This window comes from Syngnathus typhle, linkage group LG12 (assembly GCF_033458585.1).
Source record: "Syngnathus typhle isolate RoL2023-S1 ecotype Sweden linkage group LG12, RoL_Styp_1.0, whole genome shotgun sequence".
In the NCBI taxonomy this organism is placed as follows: domain Eukaryota; kingdom Metazoa; phylum Chordata; class Actinopteri; order Syngnathiformes; family Syngnathidae; genus Syngnathus; species Syngnathus typhle.
In genome coordinates this window covers 2,682,812-2,709,123 of record NC_083749.1, presented here as the reverse complement: position 1 = coordinate 2,709,123, position 26,312 = coordinate 2,682,812, and the positions used below count along the sequence as shown (strand labels likewise).

The window sequence follows — 26,312 nt, the reverse complement described above, 5'->3', positions numbered from 1 at the left end:
ATAACATTTCTCCAGGAGCAACTACAGGTGTTCCACAGGGCTCAATGCTTGGTCCCCTTTTATTTCGCATTAGTTTTCGCTTACTTTGCTGATTGCTTGATTTTAAAAACAACTAAGTTACATTGCATTTTTTATTATTTACACTCAGTAGGTCATGATTTCAGTTGCAAAGGAAGATATGGTTGGATCTTTCATGAGTGATTTCTATCCCACATATTTGCAGCATATAAGGAGTGACTTCTGGAACTCTCAGCACCACGGACAGCTGTCAGGCATATGCTGCTGGAGTTGCACCAGATGTCTTCTGAACTGTGTGATAAGGAGGACACTTGACCAATTGAGTCATATATGTGAAATGTGTCTCATTACGAGCAACTACAAATGAAGCTCCTTTGCAGAATAGCAACCTTTTAAAGAGCGCCAGGCCGAGAGCAATGATCAGGGCATTGCTGGGGATTTGCCACGGCGTGGAAGAAGAACACATTAAGATAATGGATCATTGTGCAATCTGGCGGGCACTTCAACTTCCTCCCGCCCTCCAAGCCTCCAAGCACCTATCTTCAACCTCCGCTCGCTAATGTATCACGCAGCCGAGGCTTCCCGAATAATTGCTATTGTCCCTAAGAGATAGTAATGTTTTCTCTTTTTTTTTTTTAATCACTTTCCTCAACTGCTCACATTTAAAAAATAATGTTGCTTCATCCACTGTGTATTTTTTTTTAGATGGTACTTAAGCTGTCATCTGACTGGGACAATCATCCCAGCTTTATCGGTAAAATACAGATTTTGCTTGGGAAACAAAAACGACACTATTGGCAGTCCTGATGTTTGGCTCACATGCACTCGAGAGACATGTAAACAAAATCTTCATTCAGGCTGGAAACAACATGGCCGAAAGCAGCCCATCACATTTATGTTGTTGTTGTTGTTGTTGTTGTTGTTGTTGGAGCAGTTTGCTGCCAACAGACAGCATGAGGAGGATGAGAGTGCAAAACAATATGCTGGGGCTTCTCTCACCTCAACTACTCACTTGCAGATGGGATGGGCGATCGATACAGTTAGTGAGCTTTAATAGAGCCGAGAGAGGAAGGACATTTACTAGTGAAGAAACATAGCCTTTATATTACTGCGTACTGTATTTAAGCTTTAAAATGTTTATTTTGGGTCATTAAAAGGAACCCAACCCAATTTCCTTTCACAATGAAGGCAAAAAAATCTCATTTTTATTTTGTATCTGCTTCTTGTTCTGCACAACATCAACATTTTTTTTAAATAATCTGATTTATACAGAAAATGCTTATCAAAGTTAATTTCCCCCTCAGTGGGCCTAATAAAGGATTAAAGTTATTACAGTTATTATTTTCCCTTCATCCATTCTGCCATTTGTTATCTTTCAAAAAAATACGTCACATAAACACAATTTCGTTACGGCCTGGTTTTGATATCAGGCTCATTGTTTGGAATCAGCTCTTTTATTTTCATCTTATTGGGTTTAAATGCTAAACATTGGAAAAAGTTCACTCCGAGCTAATTTTCATGCTGCTGACCACAACTTGTCAGTCTGAATAGTTCCTCCATCAAGATTATGTCAAACACGTTTCCATTACAGGAAAAAATCCTATCAAATATTAAATCGCGCAATTGGGCCATTGCCATGGAAATATGGTTCATACTCAAAACATTACATCAAACGACTTGTAATGGTAATGAGGCCGGGTGGTTATGGTATTCGGGGGCTAATGGCTTTTCCTTTCATTACCGTCTTCCTGAGTGCACAGGAATTAAGTTGTACTTTGGATACAGGATGCGGATGTCAGTCAGGTGTGGAGAGGTGAAGGCTTCTCTCCATAAACAAGAGTACGCCGACATTGAGAAGTTTGGGCAGCTTTTGTCAGAGTTGGAATTAAATGGCGCCGTATTTTGAAGGCGTAACAGTTTGCCGTGGTATAATTCATTCAGGACAGTCCCGGTATGAAATTAGCATGTGATTATCTGAAGATAATGAAAACTAAATGAGATGATTAGTTCATCGGTTGTTATCTATTTCAGTGGGGTTGAATCATTCTAAAATTTTAACCTGTTGTCTGCCAGCACATTTAAAATAGAACTTTGACGTCTATATGCGTCAATGGTAGTGAATGATTTCGATATGAATAAATTATTTTACAGAATGAGCTGTGTTTTATTATCTATTTCTCTAATAACATGATGTTCAGCAATTAATAGCAACGATTCTCTTGGCTCATAATAATCTTCGCTCATAATAATCTTTCCTAAAGTAATATTTAAATAACATGACACTCAAGATTCCTTATAATCTAACTTCAAATATTTTTGGAACTATATATACTCTTTGTGGGGGTTGTTGTACAACTAATGGAACACCGACTTGTCTAACAAAGACTTCTTCTGATTGCTTTTTGAAAACAAGACTGGTGCAGAGAACATGGCCTTGGACTTCTACGTACGTCACTGTTGCCATGCCGACCTACTTTCAAGTGCCATTTGCTGAGAAAATAAACTTGAACACAATAACACCACAGGAATAAAATATAACCTTGCGTAATTCTACACCCCCCTTAAAATCCCTCAACCTGAATATAACATTCATTTTAGCAAATTACGGAATGCTAAACTTTATTAGCATCACGTTTGATTCAACAGATGATCCCATTCTATTACTTTACGAACATTTTACGATAATTGACCTCACGTTTTGTACTTGAACCGTTCATCCCAACGAGACATTCACTGAAACGAGCCAGTCCTGATTAATGCAAACCATCTCAGTGTTTGGCCAAGATCAATACAATCTCTCCTTATGAACATGAAAGGGGGCATTATGCTCGCTCAGTGCCCAACTCTCAACGAATAAAAATAACATTGTTCCCTTCAGTCCACCCCGTGAACATAATTAGATTCTTTTCATGTGAAACAAAGGGACTCAAAGATATGTTTGAGCACAGAACAACGCCATGTTTGATCCGGCTCGGTGTTAGCTGAAGGCCGTCCGTGTGTTGAATCTCTCAGTACGCTGTAAATGATGTACAGTATGTCAGAAACATGTTGGACCCTTTCTCCATATAGCGTACATAATGAATAATTTATGAGGAAACGTAAATAAACGTCTTTAGGGTGAAATATGATAATTGCGTTCTCAGTGCGCGACAGGAACGAGCAGACACGATGTCGATACGTGACATGGGACGGAAATTTGTCAATAATCTTCGAAGGCGGCGATTGGTGAGCTCAGCACATTTTCCACTCAATTACCCTACTGTCACTTTGTATTCTTTGTCTTGCGTGCACTGATTAGAAAAATCCCAAGTCTGTATTTTTCAGCCCTGCTCCATTTGTTAATGTTTATTTATGCTTCTTAGTGGTACCGAGTAAACAATCAGGGCTAATCTGAAGCCGTGCGGCGAAGGCTAATCGACACGTTGCCGCCGGTTAAACACATACTTTTTATGCATTAGCGCATAAAACATGTTTCGGCCGCTGGGATGGAGTCATTTCTAACTGAAAGCCTTGCAAGACTGAATGTAAAGGGAAAAGTACAATGGCTCCTTAATTGGACATAATCAGGCACTGCGAGTCCTATTTTTTTTCTTCTTCTCCGCCCTTAAATGACTCTGAGCTGAAAGGACAGTGATTGCAGCGCTCCAAGTCCATGGGAGAGCAATTAAGCACACCATGGACAACTTTTTCCTTTTTCCCTCCATCCAATTGTGAAAAGAGAAGATCAAGACTGTCAGGTCAGCGTGCACTTACGTCTTTATCAATAATGCAAGGTGGCTCCATTTGAACCAGCAAGCTTAAGAATGACACAGAGGGGCACTGAGGATGTAGATGTTCATACATAAAGTGGCTGCGAAAGAGAAGCTGCTGCGGGGATGCTGAAAATTATCTTCTTTTTTTTTTAAATTTGGAAAATTTGCAAAATTTTTACAAATGTTTTTGCAAAATTTATTGCCCTGAAATTTCGAGGAACTCTCAAAAAAAGATCCCGCCCTCTAGTGGAAAAGCATTTACTAGTTAGCATAGATGGAAAAAAAGCGACATCATCTTCCCTGAATTCAAACTTGTGCCTCGGCGTATTGATTTATAATCCCTGCTGTAGCTAATCCAAATAAAAAAATGTGACCTGTGCACACAATTTGCATTACAATACACAGTCAAAGAGAAAAAGCAGAAAAAGAAAGTCACAGTTTGACCTGTCACGCTTAAAATGTGCTAAAAGTTAATTGGATGCTGAGGACGCATCCTCCCCAACGTCATTAGTTTGTCGCAGTAGCCTGTTTCGGTCCAATCAGGGCGTCCCGCAACTTTATTAACCTCAGTGGTCGCTTGACTGTCTCACTGAGGTCGAGGGAGGAACGTGAGGGGGGGTTCTCTGGATGACTCTGGCTTATAAATGGGAGATGTAACTTGATTGGCTGCCTGTGAGTCAGCAGCGCCAAGGTCTCTCCTCTTGACGCGAGCGGCGACGCGCTGCGTGGCCGCTCACACGCACTGGCGGAGCAGCCCACGGAAGGAAGGCGAACTCCATTTCAGCACCGGAGCTGTCCATTGCTCCTCCGAGTCAAGTCTCTGTTCCCACGCTCGACCTCCCTCCCCACCCTTGCGCAATTCTTGTTTTCGGAGGCAAGAAGCTGCTAATTCTTCTCTCGGAGACTGGGAGACGAAGGAATAAATTAAAAAAAAAAAAAAAAAAAACCCGGGAAGGTGCACAGACTTCATCCGAGCCAAAGTCCTGCCATGCTTAACGGCCCAGTTTGAGGGCACCGGAGTGATCAAGTCCTTATTGAACGGCTTTTTTTCTCACCCCCTCCTTTAAAGGTGAGTTCAGTCGGGCTGCTCGAGCTCACGCACACACTCACAAACCTTTTTGAATCATGTTACATAACAAATTGTAATGCAGGCTACTAGTTGGGAATCATTTTGTTGGAGATCCTCCACTCTTTATTATTTCTTCTTTGTACGGCAATGGGGTTGATTATCTGATTGTAGAAGGTGTCTAGTCCCCGTAGTTGTAAAAGGTATCTCAGTGTAGCTCATTCATAGAAAGCACAGAGCCTCCAAAGCACATTTACGTCAGCATTCACTCGGGTGGTGGATTGTTTTGACTTTGCACCCACAGTAATTACATGTCACACAGTGGCTGTATCTTGAGTTCTTTTTTTTTTTATGAGGGCATGACCTTCCTTCTAGTATACCACAGATGGGATGCGGTGAGGAGAAAACATATCTCAAGAAGCCCCTGTTCAGTTTTTGTCATCAGTCTAGGCTGTTTTTATCCTTGCCCACATTGAGGGAATTTTGAGTGCACGCCTCAGCGTGTGACAGATTCCTCACAGTCTGATCCTCCTTTGCTGCCGTTTATTGTTTGACTCTGGGAGTTGGCACACACACGCATGCTCGGTTCTGGCGGCGCCTGAATGCCAATGTGATGTCTCTTAGACTACGCATGTATGGAGATTTGAATTCTTCTGCTTTTTATTTGGCTTGCATTTTCAAATATATCTTTTAAACTACATGTCAGGTAATGCTTAGTTTTAATTTTTTTATTTTCATTTTATTTTGTAGGGATTCACTTTATAAGTTCATGACAGTTAGCATTAGCAATGTTCTAACGTTACATCATTTCCTGTGCAGTTCATTAAGGTTTTAATTGCAACGGTTTGAGCTAGGAAGTAATTATTTTTAAAAAAATAATAATTAGAGCGCAAATTTCGTTCGACTTTGGAGGTTCAGTCGTGATTATGACTTTTTTCTGAAGCATCGTTAATTCAATTCACTTTGTACAACTGCATGTTTTAAATGTTCAGCTAATGATTCCAGTCACTCTTTCACTAGAAGGCTCTGGCTAAACTCATTAGTGTAATTTGTTCCAGGTCTCCGCTTCCCTGGTCCGTGGGTTACTTGTGTGGCTTAAGGGGGGGCGGATTCTTTCCCATGAAAAGCTTTGTGGGGATTCCATGAAGAAAAAAAAAAAAAAAAAGCCTTCACCCTCTCAGGCAAGGAATGAAAGGAGGCACTGGTTGGGATTCTAATCAGCACATACCAGTGACATCTAACAGCTTTGGGAAAGCAGTCAGGAGTACAAAGCCCGAGTGCCCACTTTGATTACACATTTTAAATTCATTCAAATGTTTTTTATTAATTCCCAAGTATTGAACGTCAACCCTAACAAAAAATAATTGAATCGGAAATTTTCGTGACGAATTTTGCTACACGGGTTGATTTAAATAAATTCCCAGTTTTGCTATTGGCAGTGAGATTTCTCGTGGGGTTAGACGGGCTACTGAAAAAAATAAAATAAAATCCAATTCTAAATCATATTACCTCTCATCATAAAAACAACTACTGCTATTCCCAATGGGAGAGTGTGGTAAGACCAGAAAAAATATCTGCCGAGTTCAGAAAAATAAACGAAAGGGATTTGATGAGTTCTTTGTTCTCACCTCCCTTTTTAATTTATCAATATTTAATCAAACCAAGCTTGTCCTGAAAGTGCCGTCACCATCAATTGTAGAGAGGACTCAAGAGGGCCAATGAGTATCGAATTTGTACTTTGCCCTTCTCGCTAAGGTTTGTCCGAGAAAAAAAGACAGAGTGCACTTTCAAAACGTACTAACGGCATATATTTTTCAGGAAAGTGTAAACGAAATCTTCTGAATTGCAGCTTTGAAAATAGCATTCCCAAGTTGGGATACATCACAATCTATCAGCCTTAAGGAGTGATCCTACCTTCCCTTGCCTCCCCTCATATCTTTTTATAACCTGAGGCCTGTAAATCATTTAGATGCGTCTGGGACGGGGAGGAAAAACTCACACGTCAATTTGTGACACATTTAAGACTCAAATCTTGGACAAATTGTGACTCAGTTATAAATCTTGAGCCTCAGTGCCACTTTTTAAAAGCATTATTTGGATTATTTGCCACATTCTGTCTTAAATATGGAAGCAGTGTGTCTACTTCAAAACTAGTTTGAGATGCCTCAATCTCATTAAAATCAGCAGTGCCGATTTTTTTGGTTCAACCCGCAAAAGAAACAAATAAAATAAAATACCGTAATTTTCGGACTATAAGTCGCACCGGAGTATAAGTCGCACCAGCCATAAAATGCCCAAATAAGTGAAAAAAAACATATATATGTATATGTCGCTCCTGAGTATAAGTCGCCCCCCCACCCAAACTATGAAAAAAACCCGCGACTTATAGTCCGAAAATTACGGTAGCTGTTTTAGAGTAAAGATATCAAGCTTGAGAGGTGACAGACTGTCAGGTCAGTGAACTCCGACAAATGAAGGTATCAAAGAGAGGCATTGACCCACTTTTGTCAGTATAGATTTTGCTTGAGTGTGGGGTAAAGGTCTTATTTAATATTCAGGAGTTAACCTGGAAATGACAAGCTTCCGTTTGTTCAGCAGGTACTTCAGTCATCTCAGTGTGGAGAATATAAATTAGCATGCTTCTGATATGTCATACTTGCCGTGCAAGTGGAAGTATTAAATGCTTCATGGCTACTTTTAACTGGGTCTTCTGGGTTTTCTTGATTTTCTCTTCTGTGAAGCACTTTGTGTTACTAACATGTATGCAAAGTGCTGAATAAATCAAATTTGATTGATAGACAAGAACCATCGAACAGCCATGATCGAAAACAGTCAGCACACTTGATACTCACAGAGAAGAAATACACAACCTACCTCAAAAAGCAGAAGCAAGGAAGTACTGAGCACACAGGGAAGCAAATGGATTAGCAGTTTCAGCTCCACCTAAATAACCTCAATTCACGCCAGGTGGCCACAGGAGGCTCCGCCCACCGACACTCACCTGGGCAATGACACCAAAACACATTCAAATCTTCTCACTGTGCTTGATTATCAAGGAATAAAAGTAAGGAGATATTTATCTGGATTTTGTAATGGCAAATTAATCATTCAGTCAAATTTAAAACAGCAATCACGTATTGTTATTTTAACTGTTGAACACGCTCAGTGAGTCAAATGAAGCTTCATATTCGCTTCATGAACCAGTTGCCCGCATCGCACACAGACTTGCCATTCGACCAGCCACTGGTTCATAAAGTCATTTTGAAGCTTCATTTTCCCCTTCACAACTTTGTAGTCTGTTTGAGTGCATCGTAACCGTAATTCACTGGACCTTGTTTTGGGAGGGGTTGTCCTTGAGGATAACAAGCCATGTGTCACACTGCACAATGTGTGCCTTGACAGGAAATTTAGGCTAAAGCTTGTGAGGGCACATGACCTGATGCTAGAAAAAAAATAAGCCTATAAAGTTCACAGGCAGCCTGGGACCAAATGATGGGCTTGTTGGCTATTAGGGTAGCCCGGGAGGAAGAGAGCGAGAATGACTCCCATTTCACTCCAGATAGATGAGATTGAATTTCATACAAGCACTTACGTGGAGTGAAGATGGATGGGATTGAATTTCACAGCAAAGAAACATGTCCCACAAGAAAGCTTCAATCCATGATGGCGCCTTTTTGTCGAATAATACAATTCACTGTCTCACAGGACAAAACGTCTGTGCACTCCAAATAATGATGTAATCACATCTACCTGGGAAACATCCTAATAATGCTTGTAATTGACACTGTTATAGAAGAGGAACCAATTTTGATCCATTTGGTGTAGTTTTGAGTTGTGTATCTGTATTCTACAAGATTCAATAAGAAGAAGGGCAAAAGGTTTCTCTCATGGGATTTATTTAACGACAGTTGAGACAAAGTTGGAAATGACTTTGAAGGGCAAAGCCATTAAACTCCTCCCAGACTATTTATTGGTGTCACGTGTTTTGTGATCAACAAAATCCTGGCTCGTGTTAGCAGTTGTTGAAGAAATTATTTTTAAAATAGCCGGAGAATAAATTAGTTTTGCCTATTCCACATCGCATAAGGAATAGATGTTTCTCGTTGGGTCTTGACATTAAAAAAAAAATCGAAAACACTACGAAGGTTTGTTGATGCACAAATAACAGAACTGGCAATGATTCGGTATCTGAAAATAATAAAACATCATTTTCCACACAATACCTGTGAGAACACAAGTACGAAAAAGGTCACTTATGTTTTGTTGCACAATTCCTGATTACCATCCAAAAGACGTTATTCAGTCCTTCAAATCATTTTTAAAATGAAAGAACCAAGATGGATCTTGAGCTTTAGAGACAGAACATGAAAAAGCTCAGATGGTGCCGGACTGATGTTTTTTTTTTTTTAATGGATCACAGATGGATTTACGACATGAGCCTCAGGCTTTTTTCCGAGTACTCATGCAAGTATCCCCTGTCCCTTCCTTTCTCCATCTGTGTGCAGCCATGGGTGTGCTCATGTCAAAGAAGCAGTCTGTGGACAAGGTGCAAAGATGCACCGCTGTGGTCTCAGCCTTCCAGTCAGGCATCAAGGACCGCCCGGCAATTGTCAAGCCGACGGAGGGCGACGCGGAGGATGCCGACGTGCCGGCTAATACCTCGAGCGGGGCTAAGGAGAAGAACACGGAGGAAGGGGAAGGCGGGGAGACGGAAGGTGGCAGCGGCTCGTCAGCAGCTCAGCAGGCCTCTGTCAACCAGGAGGCCTGGTCCAGGTTACGAGACGGGAAGGGAGTAGAACCTGAAGATCTGGAAAAGAGGCATCAGCTCACGCCGCCTGCTTATGTGCGGCCCAAAAGGGAAGCTGATGATGATCAACCTTTAGAAGTCGAGCTGGCCAAAAAAGAGCAGGTGACCATAGAATCAATATGTCAATCAATATATGTGCATGAAAGACCAATACGTACTTCAGTTTACACATGTCAAATCCGAGAGGGATAGGATTAAAGCGCTAGTTGTACCATGTCGGTCTCCATGGCAACAGCAGCAAATGATCCGGTCTCCTCGTCCAAGCGATTCAATGAGGAAATCTTAAGCTTTTTTTTTTGTATTCTCAAGGAAGAGAAAGTTGAAAAGTACAAAAACTCAATCACACAATGGTCCAGCATCAGAAGCCAAAGCACAACAACCTTCAGCGGCAGAAATCCCAATTGATCATGGGCATGTGTGTTCCCATAGTTACCAAATATTTGCTTTCATATTTCTTGTTAAATCTGCTCCCGTGTAATTATAGTCAAGATATGCAATGTCATTTTAATGAGGAAAACAGCATGGTTATTTAGACGAAGGTCACGAGCAGTCAAAGCCCTAAAGCTTCTGTGGCATTTGAAAGGAGATAAAAACGGGTTTGGTGCTTGATTTATGCCGTGAAATAGCCAAGCATCACGGGGTTATTTTCAATCGTGAGCCAGCCCGGTAGCTTTTGATTGCTAATGGAAGCAGCAGGAAATTGACAAAGAACGCAACTAATTAGCCATCGAACAAAAAGTAGTCACGTCTTGCTAGGTAGTAATTTCAGGGAAGGTGAACTACCGTAATTTTCGGAGTATAAGTCGCGTTTTTTTTCATAGTTTGGGTGGGGGGGGCGACTTATACTCAGGAGCGACTTATATACATATATATGTTTTTTTTTCACTTTTTTGGGCATTTTGTGGCTGGTGCGATTTATACTCCGGTGCGACTTATAGTCCGAAAATTACGGTAATTAAATTTGGGCACAAAATTGGGCGGCAAATGTTAAAAACAAAAAATAAAAAAATTAAAAATAAAATAAATAAATAATAAGGAAATAAAGAAAGTATATCTTAGATTTTCATAATGTTGACATGTAAGTTTTTTTTTTCTCTTTCTTCCTTAGCCGCGAGGCGACGAGATGTGCGACGTGTGCGAGGTGTGGACGGCCGACGACCTCTACCCGTGCAGGATCTGCACTCGGGTTTTCCATGATGGTTGCCTGAGGGAGTTGGGCTACCTTCGTGCTGAGGCCTTGCAGGAGATGCGAGACACAGCTCACACAGTTACCGGCTGGAGTTGCTATTATTGTGTAAGCACTGAAAACGAAAAAAATCAGCCAGTATACATGAACCTGTGTTTTTGCTGATCCTGCTGAAAAAATGAAACTATTTTAAATACTGTGAGAGGCCGAAAAGTGTTTTTGCTCAAGAACCCTTCACTGTGAAGTGAAGGCTTTGCTGCGCCTAATCAGCAATGGGAAATTAAACCAAATGCCAAACACACTCAGAGGCGGTTTAGGGGGGCTTTTAGCCACTCTGTGAAAGAACCCTGAAAGGTCCTCTGTCTTTTTTTTTTTTTTGGTTGGGTGCTTCACTGGGAGAGGAATGCAGACCGGAAGACATTTGTGTCTCGGAGAGGGAGAAAGCGCTTAAATGTCACTTGTTGCCCCCCCCGCCAACCCCCTAAAATCTATTTGTAGCATCTATTCCTATAGATTCCTTAAATGTGGATTTATAAGATCAATATAATTTTTTTGTGTTGATGGTTTATGCAAATCAGAATGTCTAAAATCGATTCCTTCTATTATTGCATATTACAACAAAATACACAAGGATTAATACGGGGCACACTCTCGTTTCATTAATATATTTGCTTTTTTCTTTGCATGTGCCTTGAAAATGTATCAACTCGGTAGCAATATTTAAGGCTAATGGAGGTTATGCTACCAATTCCATTCATCTTGAAAATACGAGCCAAGCAGTGCATTCATTACTCTGTGACACTTTCATTGGAATCTGCCTGAGTTTGTGAATAATGTCACATATAGGTACTTGATTCAAAGCTCAAGTAGAGACTTAAACCACAAGACCACATTACACCTTTGTCCTTATATTAACTTCCCGTTTCAAAATCCATTCCGAGATAAACCTTAAGTAACGACACCTTTCCCGCAATGTCTAAATATAACTTTTATTCTTTAAATGTGTCAAAGACATCGTGTCATTAAATCACCTATGTATATCGTAGTGCACATTCGGTTGCTACGATCCGTGAAAGAGCTTATCCGATTTGCCAATTAACCATAAAATAACCTCGCCTGCCTGCCTTTCCTATTCTTATAGGATAATTTGAACCTGCTGTTAACGGAGGAAGAAATGTACAGCCTTATGGAGACCTTTAAGCAGTGCAAGATCATCCCAGGTGAGTTCCGGAATATAATTTAGGAGGCAGAATTGCATTATAAAATAGTATTTATTGTTTTTTATTTTTAACCGATCTTATTCTTTTATGGACCAACAGGGAACTGATATTTCATTTTGTCTGAAACGTGTCATTGGGAGTTCATTATAATTGGAGAAATGTTCTCAGTGCCTAATGAAGGTGTATATTGTGTTATTAATTGCGCCTTGTCAGAGTCGTGCCTGGTATCGGACGAGTTGCTGCAGTACCACCACTTTGTATCAAAGCAGCAGTTTGATAAAGACCTGACCGATGAGCAAGAGGAAGAAGTCCTGGCCCAGTTTGCAGCCCTGGACCCCGACAAGAAAGGTCACGTGGAGTGGTCAGACTTTCTCTACTTTGAATCGTTGGCAGTTTTGAAAAAGTTTCGCACTGAGGTAAACAAAATGTGTTTTCACACTCCAACACGTCTCAAATGGCATTACTTGATTCTTGCTTCCCCCGCTAGAATTCACTTGTCCGCCTGCTGACCGCTAAAGAACGAGACGCTGCTCGGTTAATGTTCTTGAATCTGGATGTGGATGAAGACGGATTGATCACTAGAGCAGAATGCCGGCAGGCCCAGCAGTCTTGGTTCAACAAGTTCAGCAAAGACTCGCAGTCCTGCAACGTGAGGTGAGAAAACATTCAGCTCATTGTCACAACTACAAAGCTTTTTTTTTTTTTCCTCATTTTTATAATGAATACATTGACTGGACTGGACACGGTCTCTGTTGCATTCATCGCTACTGTATTGATTCTTCATTCATTCGTCTCAAAGCGCTTTCAGGAAACACGCTCGATATTGCGCAATATGAACTCTGTCTTTGTGACTGCACATTCGTCACGTTAATATCCGCGGGGACAGCTGAATATATGTTTGTAGCATCTGACATTTTCTACTCACTGTTTGCCATATTATTATCTGTATGTCTGTGGTGGACAAAAATAATAAAAATAAATAAATAAAAAATTATATTATTAATTAAAAAAATCATCTAATATACTAGTATAAATAAAAAAATTAAAATCAGATCAATTAAAAAAAACCCAATTATTATAATTATAGTATTCCTCTAATATACTAGTACAAAATCAAACCTTCCACCATCGAGACAAACTTGCATGAGCTTCATCCACTTGGTCTAATGTCTTATTTCACATGCACCATTCCATCCCTGTTCATCATGTGCAACCGCACAGACTCATGGGACTCTGCGCTCCTATGAATTGCGGGTGAGTGTGACTTCGCTCACTTCGGCACCTCTGCAATCTCTAGCATGCATGCTCTTCTTATTGTAAGATTCATAAGTAGTCCCAAAATATATATTTTTTTTTCCTGAATGTATGGCTTCTGTGCTAGCATAGATTAAGAATAGACTACGCCATTTTTTTTTTTTTTACATACAGTCAGGTGACAGCTAGCGCCTTGCCTCATTGTGAAGTACGGATGGGAAAACGAAGCTTCAAATGTGCCTCGTGAACCAGTTGCTGGTTCATGAAGCACATTCGAAGCTTCATTTTCCCATCAGCAGTGTAAAGGAATGTGGTCATTATAAAATGCGATTTTTTTTTACATCTTGTTTTTCTTGTGTACAAAAGCATAAGTCACGTCGGGCCCATTTGTGAGAGCAGCCCGGCCAGCTCAAGCAGTGAACAAAGCAAGACTGATGACAATCGGTTTGTACTCTTCTAGTTTTTGCATTTTAGTAAATAAATAAAGACGCACTGTATTTTGACGCTAATGATGAAATTGAAGATAATTATGTTCTCTTTTGACAGTGCAGGAAGAATAATTGAACAATGTTCATAATGAAGTTTGGCGAGCTGCAATGTGCGCTAATCCAAGTGTGTTTAATATTTTGCCCCTCGCATAAATCTAATTAATGTTACCAAAAATATATACGTCTCTCAGACGGATGGAAAATGTTCTGCCTGTTGCCACGCTAAATATTCATCAGAGAACATTTGGACACGCTGTCAAAATGTGATTTTCTATTGGTAGCATTTGTCACATCACTAATGAAAGAGGGCAGACATATCAGGATGATCTTGAGAAAGAAATTCTAAGAAAAGAAAGACACCAAAAATAGCTACCTCAAAATAAAAGTGATGTTTTTATTTAAAAATGGATCAAGGGACAAATAGATTTGGTCTCAATACAACATCAGAAAGGTTTTCAAAAGGTTTCGACTAAGCTTAATGGACAAATGATACGAGTGGATCAGTGATGTGTTTTTAATAATGTTTATATTCAATAGGCCGACATCTTGGGCAGACTTTCTCAGGGAGAGTTCCATCTACATCTTGGCCGCACGTCCCAATAGTTCGGCCATGCACATCCGTCTTCCCTTATAGTCCAGCGCGAAACCCGGCAGACAAAATGGAAGGAGGAGGGCGAAGACGACGAGCAAAAATCGAGAAGAGGCAGCGGTTCGAGCATCTGGCCTCCTCGACAACAACAAGAACATGAAGTGACAGCAAGAGGGAAAGACGAGGCTGTGTGAAAGTTTTTGAAAACCTACAGAGGTAGATAAACATGAACTGTTTGGCTTCTCGCGCTTTTTCAATGACAAACACTCGACTCAATGGCCCTCCGGCTAGAGCTAACCTCTCCGTGCGGGTGCGTTACTTTGACAGGCTGTTACTCTTCAAACATTCATTTTCTTTGGGCCTCATTATGTCTTTATGAGAGTTTCTTGCTACTGTAATAGAGTTGTGTTTATTTGCTGGCCCGTTGTTAATCACACCACTCAGAGGCATATGCGAGATTTCGTTTTTGGCACACCGTGGATAGGCTTCTGTGAGGGTGGTTGACCTTGCAGGCAAGAGAACATATATCAAACAGAAATGTATGAAATAGAGCTGCTATACACACCAGTCTAATTTATTCTCAATGGATTACAAATCTATATTTATTCATGTATCCTCCGATGTGCACTGTCTTCACTTGAATCCATAAATCTTTGTTTTTCTAATGTAGTTTGAATAGGGATGTGATCCTATTTGGAAAATAAGGCTTCAAATTTGCTTCATGGAGAAGCTGTTGTATTTTTGGACTCCTCTAGACGGCATTCTCTGCTCTATTATGGGCTGAAAGCACACTGACTTGCCATTTCGTAAAACCCTTTATTTCAACCAACAGTGCCATCTAGAGGAGAGAGAGAAATACAACTGGTTCGTGAAGCACATTTGAAGCTTCATTTTCCCATCACTATGTATATTGCCTTTAATTATATTTGTTCCTGTTCCTGCTACATTTTAACGTATTGGAAATATCTGCAATTAAATGCGCCTCATAGAGACTGTGACATTTATGTGGATAAATTGCTGGGGCTTTCAAGTCATGGGAAACTCGACAAATGTCTCTACGGAAGTTTAAATACACACAAGATTGCTACTACAGTGACTGATGAGCAACTAGCATAACAACTAGAGCTTCGTGTCTGTGTCTATGGCCTGTAATTAAGATTTAAAGCTAGTTCTACTTTGTGAATAAATTATGATTGACTTCAAATGTGATCATGCGAGGGATGTCACAGTGCTAAAATAAATGCATGACATTAATTCTCCTGGAAAGTCTTGTGTTTCTGTTTTTGCTCCGTTTTCGTGACTAAAATAAAGACACAAAGTGCAGTTTAAAATGAAAACCATGTCTCATAGTCAAAATTCTGACTATAGGTAATGACAACAAATGTAGATTAAATTTATTTGAGTAAATAACTGCAAAACTGTTTATGTGTAAACATAGTCAAACACACAGCGATCCGATTTCAGCTTGTTTTTGTTGATATGAGTTAAAGCTGCAAGAACTCAGTCTAGGATTTTTTTGATAAACCCAAACAGTGAGGACCTGCTAGTTTTTACAACATATTATCAACACTGACATTATATTTTTAGAACCACCTCCACCAGAAAAAAAATGTCGCATTCAGGCCAACCATTTGCTTCTCGCATGCTGTGACTGTCGCAGGCAATTATGGCAGCCTTCTCACAAGCTGATACTTATTCTTTGGAACAAAAAAGATACGCCATGCTCATACGTGCAGAATCCCAGATGGAATATGCTGTAATTTTAGAGTGTATCCAAAAGGAAACAAATAAAATAAGGAATAAATGCTCTGGAAAAAGAAGACATATTTATGAATGGCTTGTAAATGTCATCTCCTGAGACATTTTAAGGAGGTAAAAGGGCCTTTCATCTGTGGTTCAGTCAAGCCTAACCTTCTTCCCATCCCCTTTCACTGCCTTGTTGGACTTTTCTTTTTAATTTAGCGCCTCGTTATGTGCCAAAGCCCCAAGCTTACCCTTGGGTCCGGAGGATGTTGGAGTCCGCGGGGGCCATCATTAGCTTCATTACATGTTAGTGTAGAGCGAAAATATGGAGCAAAACAAAGATGTGGTTTTTTTTGCCCTCGGTTATTGCAAGCTTTATTTGACAAAATGGAGACTGAGGTGTGCACCCAATTAGATAGGCAAAATAAGACCTGATCATTAACAGTATATTAAAATAGTTTGCCTTCCTTTGGAATACACTGGTGGTTTGCAATATGAGTTTAATTAATCCCTTCCAGCATCCTGAAGAAAATCTCCAAATTTCGTAATGAGACAAGTATGACGCTGTGATTGGTGTACTTTATAAAACCATATTGTACTAACATGGCAAAATTTAATTAAAAATAATTGCATTGTTTGAATAACCATCGTGCCGCTGCCTACCTTGACCACACGAGGGCAGTATAGCTATTTATTTGCCAGTAAACCTATATTTGGGTCAATATTTAACAGGTTGAAGCCACTTTTTTAAATATATTACATTAAATACAGTACGGCATGAACCAATACCTTTTGTCTCGCACATTCAGAACTGTCATCAGCACATAATATCAGTTATTGACTGCATTTGCAATGTCTAAAGCAATTCAAGGACCGACACTGGAATTGTGCTGCCATCTTGTGTCAAACCTCTATATTACAAGTAATTACCACGAGTATTGATTATTTTCGGACATTTAAATAGCTTAATATACTAAAACAAAAACATTTGCGTGATAGTCGCACGTGCGTCAAACGCCGCAACGCTGTTGCTTGCGCGCAATGCGCGGTCGACTGCGCATGCGCGAGATGCAGGAGGCGCAGTTCATATGTTTATGTTTATGCTCACCGAATGAAATGGGGCCTGGGAGAACTAATAATATATGATCAAAGTCATCGATCACCACCGCATTTCTGCAGGTAAAAATGACCGCATGCATAGACGGATCAAAGTGTTATTCGTTGGAATTTAGCCTCTGAGATAACAGAACAAACCGATGACGCGGTAGCGCTAGTCTTAGCCGCCTGTTAGCAACGGTTTGGTGAATAAATGTAACGGTAAGGAATATTGCTCATATCACTTTATAAATGCCTGCTGATTTATCCTGTAAACGTTCGACTACAATGAGACTGCTGTCGGTTTGTTTTCATATGACGTCACAGTCGCGCCGATGGTTTATGACCATTCAATATACATCTTTATTTATATAGTACTTTCACAACAGCTTTCGCCATAACAAAACACTTTACAAAAACAAACAACTGATCCACACACATTTAATTAGATGCAATCCACAAGCTATAATCAACAAAATGCACCTCCATAAATAGTTATTTATATAATAGTTGTATGAATTTTGTTTCCCAGTAAGTGTGCCTATCACTGGAGGGAAAAACAGTTGTTGCCTGTACTCCCAAGTCACAGCTATTAATGATTAATTAAGTCATTTCTGAAAGGTCAGGATTTGCACATTCCCTCCTTCAGCAGCCAAGTTTCCTTGAATCAGTCACCTTGAAGAAGCAGACTACCCAGAAACAACGCAATGGGGAACACAAGCAGTGAGAGGGCTGCATTGGGCCATGGAGAGAAGGCCCAGCGGAGGGACAGCAGGGGAACTAAGGATGGTGAGAGGCCCAAAATTCTCATGGACAGCCCTGAAGATGCAGATATTTTTCATGGCGAAGACATGAAAGTAAGTTCTTTCTCTGGGATACGTTGACTTTTAAAAAACAATAAAAAAAAATATTTATTGCATATTCAATTTATTGCATATTTATATATTTTATCTTCTGCTAAAAACAACTCATATTTGCAGCTTACTGAGCAGTGGTGTTTGAATTATACTGCCCCCTGGTGGCTAAGGTGCACACATCAGAAGGAACCATTTTATCATATCTTACTGTGGCTTTATGCTCACTGCAGGCTCCCTTAGAAAAAGAAGAGTTCCTTGCATGGAGGCAAGATTTGGAAGCGGAAGACAAAGACCCAACTCTAGACCGACCGACCGTCTTTCGCTGGAAGGGGGACGGCAAAGAGGTCTACCTGTCTGGATCCTTTAACAACTGGGCCAATAAGATTCCCCTGATTCGAAGGTGAGGAGTTTGAGAGTCACTTCATGTACAATCTATAAGTTGTCTCTCTGTTTTGATTTTTGTTTATCCCCTCATTACTTGTCCAAGTCAAAACACCTTTGTGACCATCGTGGAGCTACCTGAAGGGGAACATCAGTACAAGTTTTACGTCGACGGCCAGTGGACTCACGACCCAGCCGAGGTGTGCAATAAATCATTTTTTCTTTTCCCGCTTTCTTTTATCGACTTTTTTTCTTCCCGCTGACAGCCTGTTGTAACAAGTCAGCTGGGTACAGTCAATAACATCATCCAGGTGAAGAAAACAGACTTTGAGGTGTTTGACGCTCTCATGGTGGACTCGCAGAAGTGCTCAGACATGTCGGGTGAGTCTGAACAAATCGTCTCACGTAGCGAGACCTAAACAACCTACAGTTTCCCTTTCTCGCCCCAGTAGACCACTCTCTGAAAAATGTGTTATTATTGAGTGGCCAAAGTACTTGATTCAACACTTCTTCTTCCATTAGACCTCTCCAGCTCTCCCCCTGGTCCATATCATCAGGATGCGTACATTCCAAAACAAGAGGAAAAATTCAAGTCCCCACCTATTCTCCCACCTCATCTGCTTCAAGTCATTCTCAACAAAGACACTGGAATATCCGTAAGTTGTTATCGTCACTCAGATGAGCGTATTTTTTGAACCATGAGGCGAACAAGGAAAATTCAAGAATTTTAAGTTGGCCTCATAATAAATTTCGTTCCTAGTGCGATCCAGCCCTCCTTCCAGAACCGAACCACGTCATGCTCAACCACCTCTACGCTCTCTCCATAAAGGTACGCACCCCGACGATTCAAGGGTTTTCTCGTTATCGTTTTCACCGGGAACCACGAGCGGCACTCTGAACCGACGAAGATGCTCTGTTGAACGCCAACGATAATGACAAACTGCAGTCGGAAGAAGTCAGCAGGAGAGATAATGTGTTTTTCCTCGAAGCGGGGCCGGAAAAATAAACTTGACACCTGTGCTAAGATAGAACACACGCGGCGAGTTGAATACGGGAATGAGTCGGAGTGAAAGCACACACTTGTGACATGCTTGCACCTTCCCAGCTGAGTCATACTTAGCGCTTTCCATATCAGTAGACAGCTGCTCGGACCGGCACTTTTTCCACTTGGATACATATGCAACCGTGTGTGTGTGTGTGTGTGAATGTTTCTTTAAAGTGACACAGGTGTTACATTGCAAATAGCTGAAGTCTGTAAACGCTGAAATATATTTCAAAACGATTTCTTTGACAGGACGGCGTGATGGTGCTTAGCGCGACGCATCGCTACAAGAAGAAGTACGTCACCACTTTACTGTATAAACCTATCTGACGGGAGACCGGGCCAGGATTAATTCAACTGATGTGAAGTCAAGTAGCAATACTAGTCCACCTAAGGCTGGATCAAACGTTCACTTTTTTTTTTTTGGTATAATCTAGTTGTAGAAAAATCACAATATGTTTTATTTTAATCACATAAATTGATACATTTTAGGGAGTCCCGTAAACAAGATGACTCATGCAATATTCCGAATGATCTTAATTAATTCATCCACTGCCGGTCTAGTAAAAATGCATCATTTATAGCAGCACAAAATGAGTTTCCATGTAAACATGCTGTGAGATTGCGTCACATGACCTTGCACCAATTTTGACTGTGTATCCTTTTTATTCATTCTCAATATGTTCCAGACAACAACAAAAGACTCAGCCAAAACCTTCCTTTTTTTTTTTTTAACTTCAAAAAGAACACGTCATACCAAAACGATATAAAAATAGGCATTCCAATTTATTTTTCCTTTTCAGGGGTTCAGAATTTTCAACCTGGTTTTAGGGAATGTAGCAAGAGAGATTTAAAGGGTCATGTTCGATAGTTGAATACCCTAAAAGTGTTCTCAGAATTTTTTAATCATTATTTACTCCACAAATTAGAGCGCACTTCTTTTTGAAGTATGAAAATGTTTTGTTTTTCTAATTTTAAGGTGACAAAGTTACTTATTTTACGTAGCACTTACTATTGTATCATTTTGCATGACACTGACCAACACTGAATGTAGAATGCGTGTACTGCGAAGTCAGCGGAATTGAGTCGAATGCAACCTAATTAGCCGAAGATCTGAATTTATTCTTTTTGAGCTGGTTGGACAAGTTGACAATCAAAATCAGCAGTTAAGCCCAATGAAGAACTGTCTCAGATCATTCTATTATTTACCATGAAGTTGACTATATTTTGTTTCCGTTGACAGATGGATTGTCTCAAATCGCGCGATGGCTCGAAATACGCTCACTATTAGATAATATATGATTTGAAAATCATTATAACTTGCACTTTCTTATTTATGGTTATTTATTCACATCTTTGTTTGACTTTCTAGGCCAGTAAGCAATCATTCTAACGATTCCGTAGAACATACGATTGCTGACTTTTTCAACCTCACTTGCATTATCACTTCATTTAATAAAGATTAATATATTAAATGGACTGTCATTTTTTCTTCCCCTTCTGGGTTCCATTTTTCCAGAATTTTCATGACCTCACAATCACCCTGTGACGGATGACTATTATGTTGAAAAAACAAACATGGCTGCTATCAATCTCAACTCCAGACAGAACATCAAACACACTTGAACAAGTTCGGTCGGTTCACACGTGAGAATCGCCATCTTCTTCCCATACGTATGTTGAACTTATGGCGTGCGACCCTGAGCAGTATGAACAGCTGACGCGGTAGATACCGAGGTTCTAACTTATATAAAGAGGGTCTGATGCGAGAGAATGATTGTGACTTCTGCTGCCAACCTTGAGAACACTCAGGATGAACACCCTCAACACTCTGCTTCTTTTGGCTTTAAGCCTCTCTGTTGGTAAGTCGCCGCAAGACTGCTGTGCGCTTTGCCATATAATCCGGTACACATCCATGAGGACACCGTGAGCAGGCTTGTTGCTTCATGTTCTGTCCCGCAGCTCAATCCGTGGATTACAAGTCTCTCAGCCAATTCAGAAAAATGATCCTGTGTATGATGCCTGATAGTTGGCCCGTCTTGGACTACGCTGACTATGGTTGCTTCTGTGGAAAGGGTGGCTCGGGCACACCTGTGGATGAGCTGGATAGGTCCAATCTTAATTTCACTTTTGATTTCGGCCACGACTAAATCGCACTGTGCCTTATATGTTCTTTTGCCCTCGACAGGTGCTGCTATGTGCACGACCAGTGTTATAGTAACGCAATGCAGCACCCCGATTGTTGGTTCATCATAGACAACCCTTACACAAACTTGTATCACTACAGCTGTGATAAGGAGCAGAAGAAAATCACCTGTGGCAGTGAGTAGAGCAGATATTTTATTGTGTCTAAAAACAAAACAAAAAGAAACATTAGTATGAATTCAACTAAAATATATTATAATATATTATATATATATTGGTAGTGACGTCAATTTTACAGCGGTAGATAATTGGCTGCTTGAATACGTGACTTATATGCGACACAAAAGGACTACAACTCCCAGGCAACCGTTTCAACGTATTGATTCCTTCCGGCTAATAAGAAATAAATACATTTAAAATCAACCCTAATGCATTAAATTAACTAATAAAGAAAAAAAACATTTTTGCTATAGTTACTGTTCTTTCAAAAGCATTTTTTTGTTTTTTTATTGCATTTTTTTTAATTTTATTGCAAGACAACAATAATATCTAATTCAATATTGTCAATTTTCTCTTTAGGCAAAAACAACGTCTGTGAGATGTTCATTTGCGAGTGCGACAGAAAGGCAGCAGAATGTTTTGCCCGGTCTCCATGGATCCCTGAGCATGAGCACCTTCCCAGCCACATGTGCAAGTGAAGACCTCAGGTTACTCATGCAGAAACTGGAGCGGAACAACTGGAATGTTTGGAGGACTATATTACTGTCAGTAAGCCTCCATAATGATGATTTTGATTTTCTTTCCATTAAAACGGATGTCATACTTGGCAATCAATGACACTGGTGGCATTTATTTAACAATTGCACAAATTGATTTGATTGATTTAGTTGCAAAATAAATTTTATTTATCTCATCTATCTACTGTCTTTCTTTGCATTTTTCAGAATTACATTTAGAGTTTAATTTAATGGAGTGATCATTCTAAAAGGCAGTATTTATTTGGACATTATAGGAAAGTGTATTACAAATCTAGTCAAATAACTTTTTCAGTCTAATTAAATCCACATATTTGACACAATCAGTATACTATTATATTTAATTATTATTATATATATAGTATATTGGTAAATTGAATGGGAAAATGGGAAAAACTGCAACCGTTTTATGAGAAGGAGAGAAAGATTAAGATATTCAATAGACAGGTGACAAATCATTATCCAGGGGGGGAGGGGATACTCTCACTGTCTACTATCTCACAATGACACAATTCTTGCATGTGGGAACAGGTCTGCACAGTACAAAGAAAAGGAAATGCTTGCCCCAAGTCTAGTGCACCGACACTCTCCATTATTTTACTTTTAGAGGAAACTTTTAAAGTAACTTTTAACATTCTGAGCATACTTGTACATTTTTTTTGGCTTTAGAATACAAAGTATTCTATCATGTTATTCTAATATATTTACTATATGTACCTACATAAAACAAATGCGTGTTTTCTATAATTATCTCTGTAGGATACATTTGGGTAAATTAAAAAAGATACTTTCTAATTGTTCACTGCAGTTTGGGAGTGCCCAGAACAAGCTCACCCATGCAGAGCCACATTGCCCAGAGCTTGCTTTAGTAACCTGACTTTACCTGTCAGGAATGCGTGATACATCCTATGAACCAAACAACCTGACATGTACGTACGTGCGTGTTTTTGTGTCAAGAGACAATAGATTGTTGGTACAGCTATGTACAAACGTTTTTTTTTTTTTTTTTAAATGAGATTTTTGGATACTGACAGGATTCTGTACGTAAAAAGGTTCATGAAGGAATTCTAAAGCTTCATTTGCTCATTACTAGAAGTCGAACAAAAATCGATTTGAATCGAAAAATCGTACTTTAATCGACTTTAGAGTCTAAAGTCTGGAGTTTGACTTATCGTGGAAAAGTATGCTCAAGATTTACTGGTGACAAGAGCTTTATTATCAATTCAACACGTTTAAATATTCACATTCCAGCAGGGTAGCTGAGTTACAGCATTTTACAACATCCGCCCAAGTGTGCAGATTTCACAAGACATATTCCTCATATCCATTATTTATATGTCTTCGTAGCTCTTTCGAGTGGACTGCTGTCACCTGGTCTAATCATTTGAACAAAGGGATCTCCATTCCACTCAGATTCAACAACCTCCTCTGAAGTAACTTACATGGCCGTGGTTCTGAATACCCGAGGACATAAGAGGGTCAAAATGGTAACCCGTCCTTTTCGTCTTTTTCCAAGTACACTTTGTAATTTTTTCCTCTGTTGTTGTCCCAGTGCATAGAAGTGCCGCATCCAGGCCTGAAAGACACGCAGAACTCGATCTCCTCGATCAGGTCAAGGTTCTGAGGTAAGCTCAGCTCGAAGGTAAAAACATCCACATCGAAACCGAGACACCGCTGCTGTTGTAAGAACTTGCATGGAGTGTCAAAGTGGTGCTGCCAGGAGTCAAAGGTGAGCCTTAAGTGGACCGCCTTGTCGCTGTTCCCGTGGCAGACGTGCACTTTGCCGCTTAGGGAACATTCGGAAACGTTGCAGCTTTCCAACTGTATGTTTGTCTCTCGCAGGCGTGTCAGGAACGCTTTGGAGTCGAGTGACGGCTGAGGGAAGCCCAGACGATACTTGTGGTTCTGTATCACGGTTGGATCGGGCGGTTCAGTATCAGGCATCAATAGATGTACCGCAGTGAGGGCAAGTCCTTTGGAGTCGGCAAACACAACACGCTTTTTGCCCGGCTTTCCGGCTTTCCTGAGGAGGCAGCTCTGAAGATCAGAGGGTGAGGGTGAAGATGACTGGGAGGAAGAAGGTTGATTGGAAGAGTGAAAGCTGGTTCTCAGCGGACTGCCAGTGGGAGGATTATAACGCAAAGTAGGTTTCATGGATAGAAGTTGGTAAAGTCTTCGACGCTGGCTCAGACTTAAGCACATGGCGAGGTCGACTGGCATCCCAGTTGACTGAGGGTGACTGCCAAAGGTGGGCAGGACTCTGAGGGTCAAAGCAAAAGTTTTATATTAGCACCTTATGATGCTAAAAAACACATTTTATAAAACTTTTATTCAAACAGAATTTGCTTATCGTATTAAGGATCGATATTTGTGTGTGTTTGTTTTGGTTTAGTTTTCATAGACAGCCAAGAGAAGTAATGCTTACCTTGTGCAATTCATTTCCAAACTATAATCAATCAATCCGCCATAGTATTTCCGTCAATTCCAAGTCATCCACTGAAAACTGAGAAAAGTGCCCCAACGGGTTAGTTGGGAAAATCACCGGATTCTAGCAATACTAGTTAACAAAGGAGCATTTACAAAAAATGCTTTTTAATAATAATAGAAAATATTTTAATTAAGATAAAATATATACATTACTCACGTTTCATCAGTGAGAGATAGACGGAACCAAACTCTGCTCTCACCTTAGCTCACATGAGAAGTTTGAGGTTGAACCTCCAGTGGGAGTTCCAATGAACCTGCTTCATCATGTCCTGCCCCTAAACTACATCTGAGGTAAGAGAGCAGTTTTCAAAACCTCAGTCTAACATTACCATGGCATCTCCTCCTTTCTCCCGCTCACACATTTCCAAGCCGACGTCAAACTGTGTCATGATGACTGCACAGTGTGTCATCACACGAACGGACAGGTGGGCGGCTAGACTTTCACTTGTCATATCTTGCTTATGTATGAGGTCACACAAGAGAATAGTCTGCGTTCATACCTTTTATGGCAATCTTTAGATTGTATTTGCCTTTATTTATATATTTAATGACATAACCACTGGTTCATGAAGCAATTCTGAAGCTTCATTTCACTAATGATACAGTAAGTTGATACATTTGTTGCCGTATCTTTGCTACGCCGCAGCTAAAACTTTTGTTTTTGTCTGAACGTAAGTTTCCGTATTCATCTTTTGATGTGCTCTCCAAATATTTTCACTGTGTTTAAACAACAACCACCAGTTGCGGGGAAAACATGAAGGGAATAAAGTTCAAAGCCCAAACATAGTTCTGGAGAGGAGGGAAAATACAAAATCTTCAAAGTCCCTCAAATTGTATTTCCACGAGCAAAACGATTAGCTTTCCACTCAGAGGAAGAATGATGAGAGAGGCTGATGTAAGCTTGCAGGGAGGGGAGCTTTAAATTGCAGACTGTAGCCCAGCATGAGCAGGCCCTCCGTCGATGCCTTCCGCAAGTAGGCAACGGGCAACGCTGCCCCCCTGTGGAGAGAGAAGGTCCTCGCCGATACCATTAAATCACTTCTGGTTTACATTTGCAAAATACACGATTATAAATAAGCAGACCTCCCTCAAGCAGATATCGGTAAGATCTAAATCTGCCATGCTGCAGGCATCACACTGTATTTTTTATTGAGCCAGAGATATTTTACCCTGCAGGCTCCTATTTGAAGACTAAAAAAAGGAATCAAATTGAGTCGAAAGCAGCGAGAAGTCCCATGCTTGAGAAAATGTCACAGTTTTCTCACAAAGCACAATCGATAATCATATCCGGTAGGTCGAGTTGTTCAGCTTACTCGGTTGGATATGGGATAGGAATACCTTCCTGAATTACAAAGCAGAAATCCCGCATAACACTGAAGACATATTTTGAAAACAGTATTCTCAATTCACTGCATTGAAGTGTCAGG

General features: G+C 40.3%; 4 protein-coding genes across 8 annotated transcripts; 3 read left to right on the top strand and 1 right to left on the bottom strand.

Moving 5' to 3' along the window:
• Positions 1-4,454: 4,454 nt before the first annotated feature.
• On the top strand, positions 4,455-15,639 carry phf24 (PHD finger protein 24). The gene is made up of 9 exons (XM_061293498.1): positions 4,455-4,839; positions 9,342-9,745; positions 10,752-10,937; positions 11,971-12,049; positions 12,263-12,465; positions 12,537-12,703; positions 13,271-13,303; positions 13,670-13,747; positions 14,329-15,639. Exons 2-9 carry the CDS (start codon positions 9,344-9,346, stop codon positions 14,423-14,425), a joined length of 1,245 nt encoding a protein of 414 aa, XP_061149482.1. The 5' UTR covers positions 4,455-4,839; positions 9,342-9,343; the 3' UTR covers positions 14,426-15,639.
• Positions 15,640-17,170: 1,531 nt separating this feature from the next.
• On the top strand, positions 17,171-20,973 carry prkab1a (protein kinase, AMP-activated, beta 1 non-catalytic subunit, a). Of its 5 annotated transcripts, none has more exons than XM_061293787.1 (8): positions 17,171-17,302; positions 17,890-18,075; positions 18,306-18,475; positions 18,563-18,656; positions 18,723-18,837; positions 18,979-19,112; positions 19,217-19,285; positions 19,751-20,973. In XM_061293787.1, the coding sequence occupies exons 2-8, from the start codon at positions 17,926-17,928 to the stop codon at positions 19,826-19,828; spliced, it is 810 nt and encodes a 269-aa protein (XP_061149771.1). In that variant the 5' UTR covers positions 17,171-17,302; positions 17,890-17,925; the 3' UTR covers positions 19,829-20,973. The 5 variants fall into 5 exon arrangements, with proteins under 5 accessions (XP_061149771.1, XP_061149769.1, XP_061149770.1 ...); XM_061293785.1 differs by having other exon boundaries at positions 17,174-17,302; positions 17,868-18,075; XM_061293786.1 differs by having other exon boundaries at positions 17,176-17,302; positions 17,845-18,075.
• Positions 20,974-21,129: 156 nt separating this feature from the next.
• Positions 21,130-22,480, top strand: LOC133163681 (phospholipase A2, minor isoenzyme-like). Its single transcript, XM_061293789.1, has 4 exons — positions 21,130-21,360; positions 21,461-21,608; positions 21,687-21,820; positions 22,223-22,480. The coding sequence occupies exons 1-4, from the start codon at positions 21,312-21,314 to the stop codon at positions 22,339-22,341; spliced, it is 450 nt and encodes a 149-aa protein (XP_061149773.1). The 5' UTR covers positions 21,130-21,311; the 3' UTR covers positions 22,342-22,480.
• A 1,111-nt stretch (positions 22,481-23,591) lies between these two features.
• Positions 23,592-25,267, bottom strand: ppp1r3c2a (protein phosphatase 1 regulatory subunit 3C2, duplicate a). The gene is made up of 3 exons (XM_061294087.1): positions 25,043-25,267; positions 24,824-24,901; positions 23,592-24,658 (listed from the first exon to the last, which is right to left on the bottom strand). Exons 2-3 carry the CDS (start codon positions 24,835-24,837, stop codon positions 23,878-23,880), a joined length of 795 nt encoding a protein of 264 aa, XP_061150071.1. The 5' UTR covers positions 24,838-24,901; positions 25,043-25,267; the 3' UTR covers positions 23,592-23,877.
• Between the last annotated feature and the right edge of the window lie 1,045 nt (positions 25,268-26,312).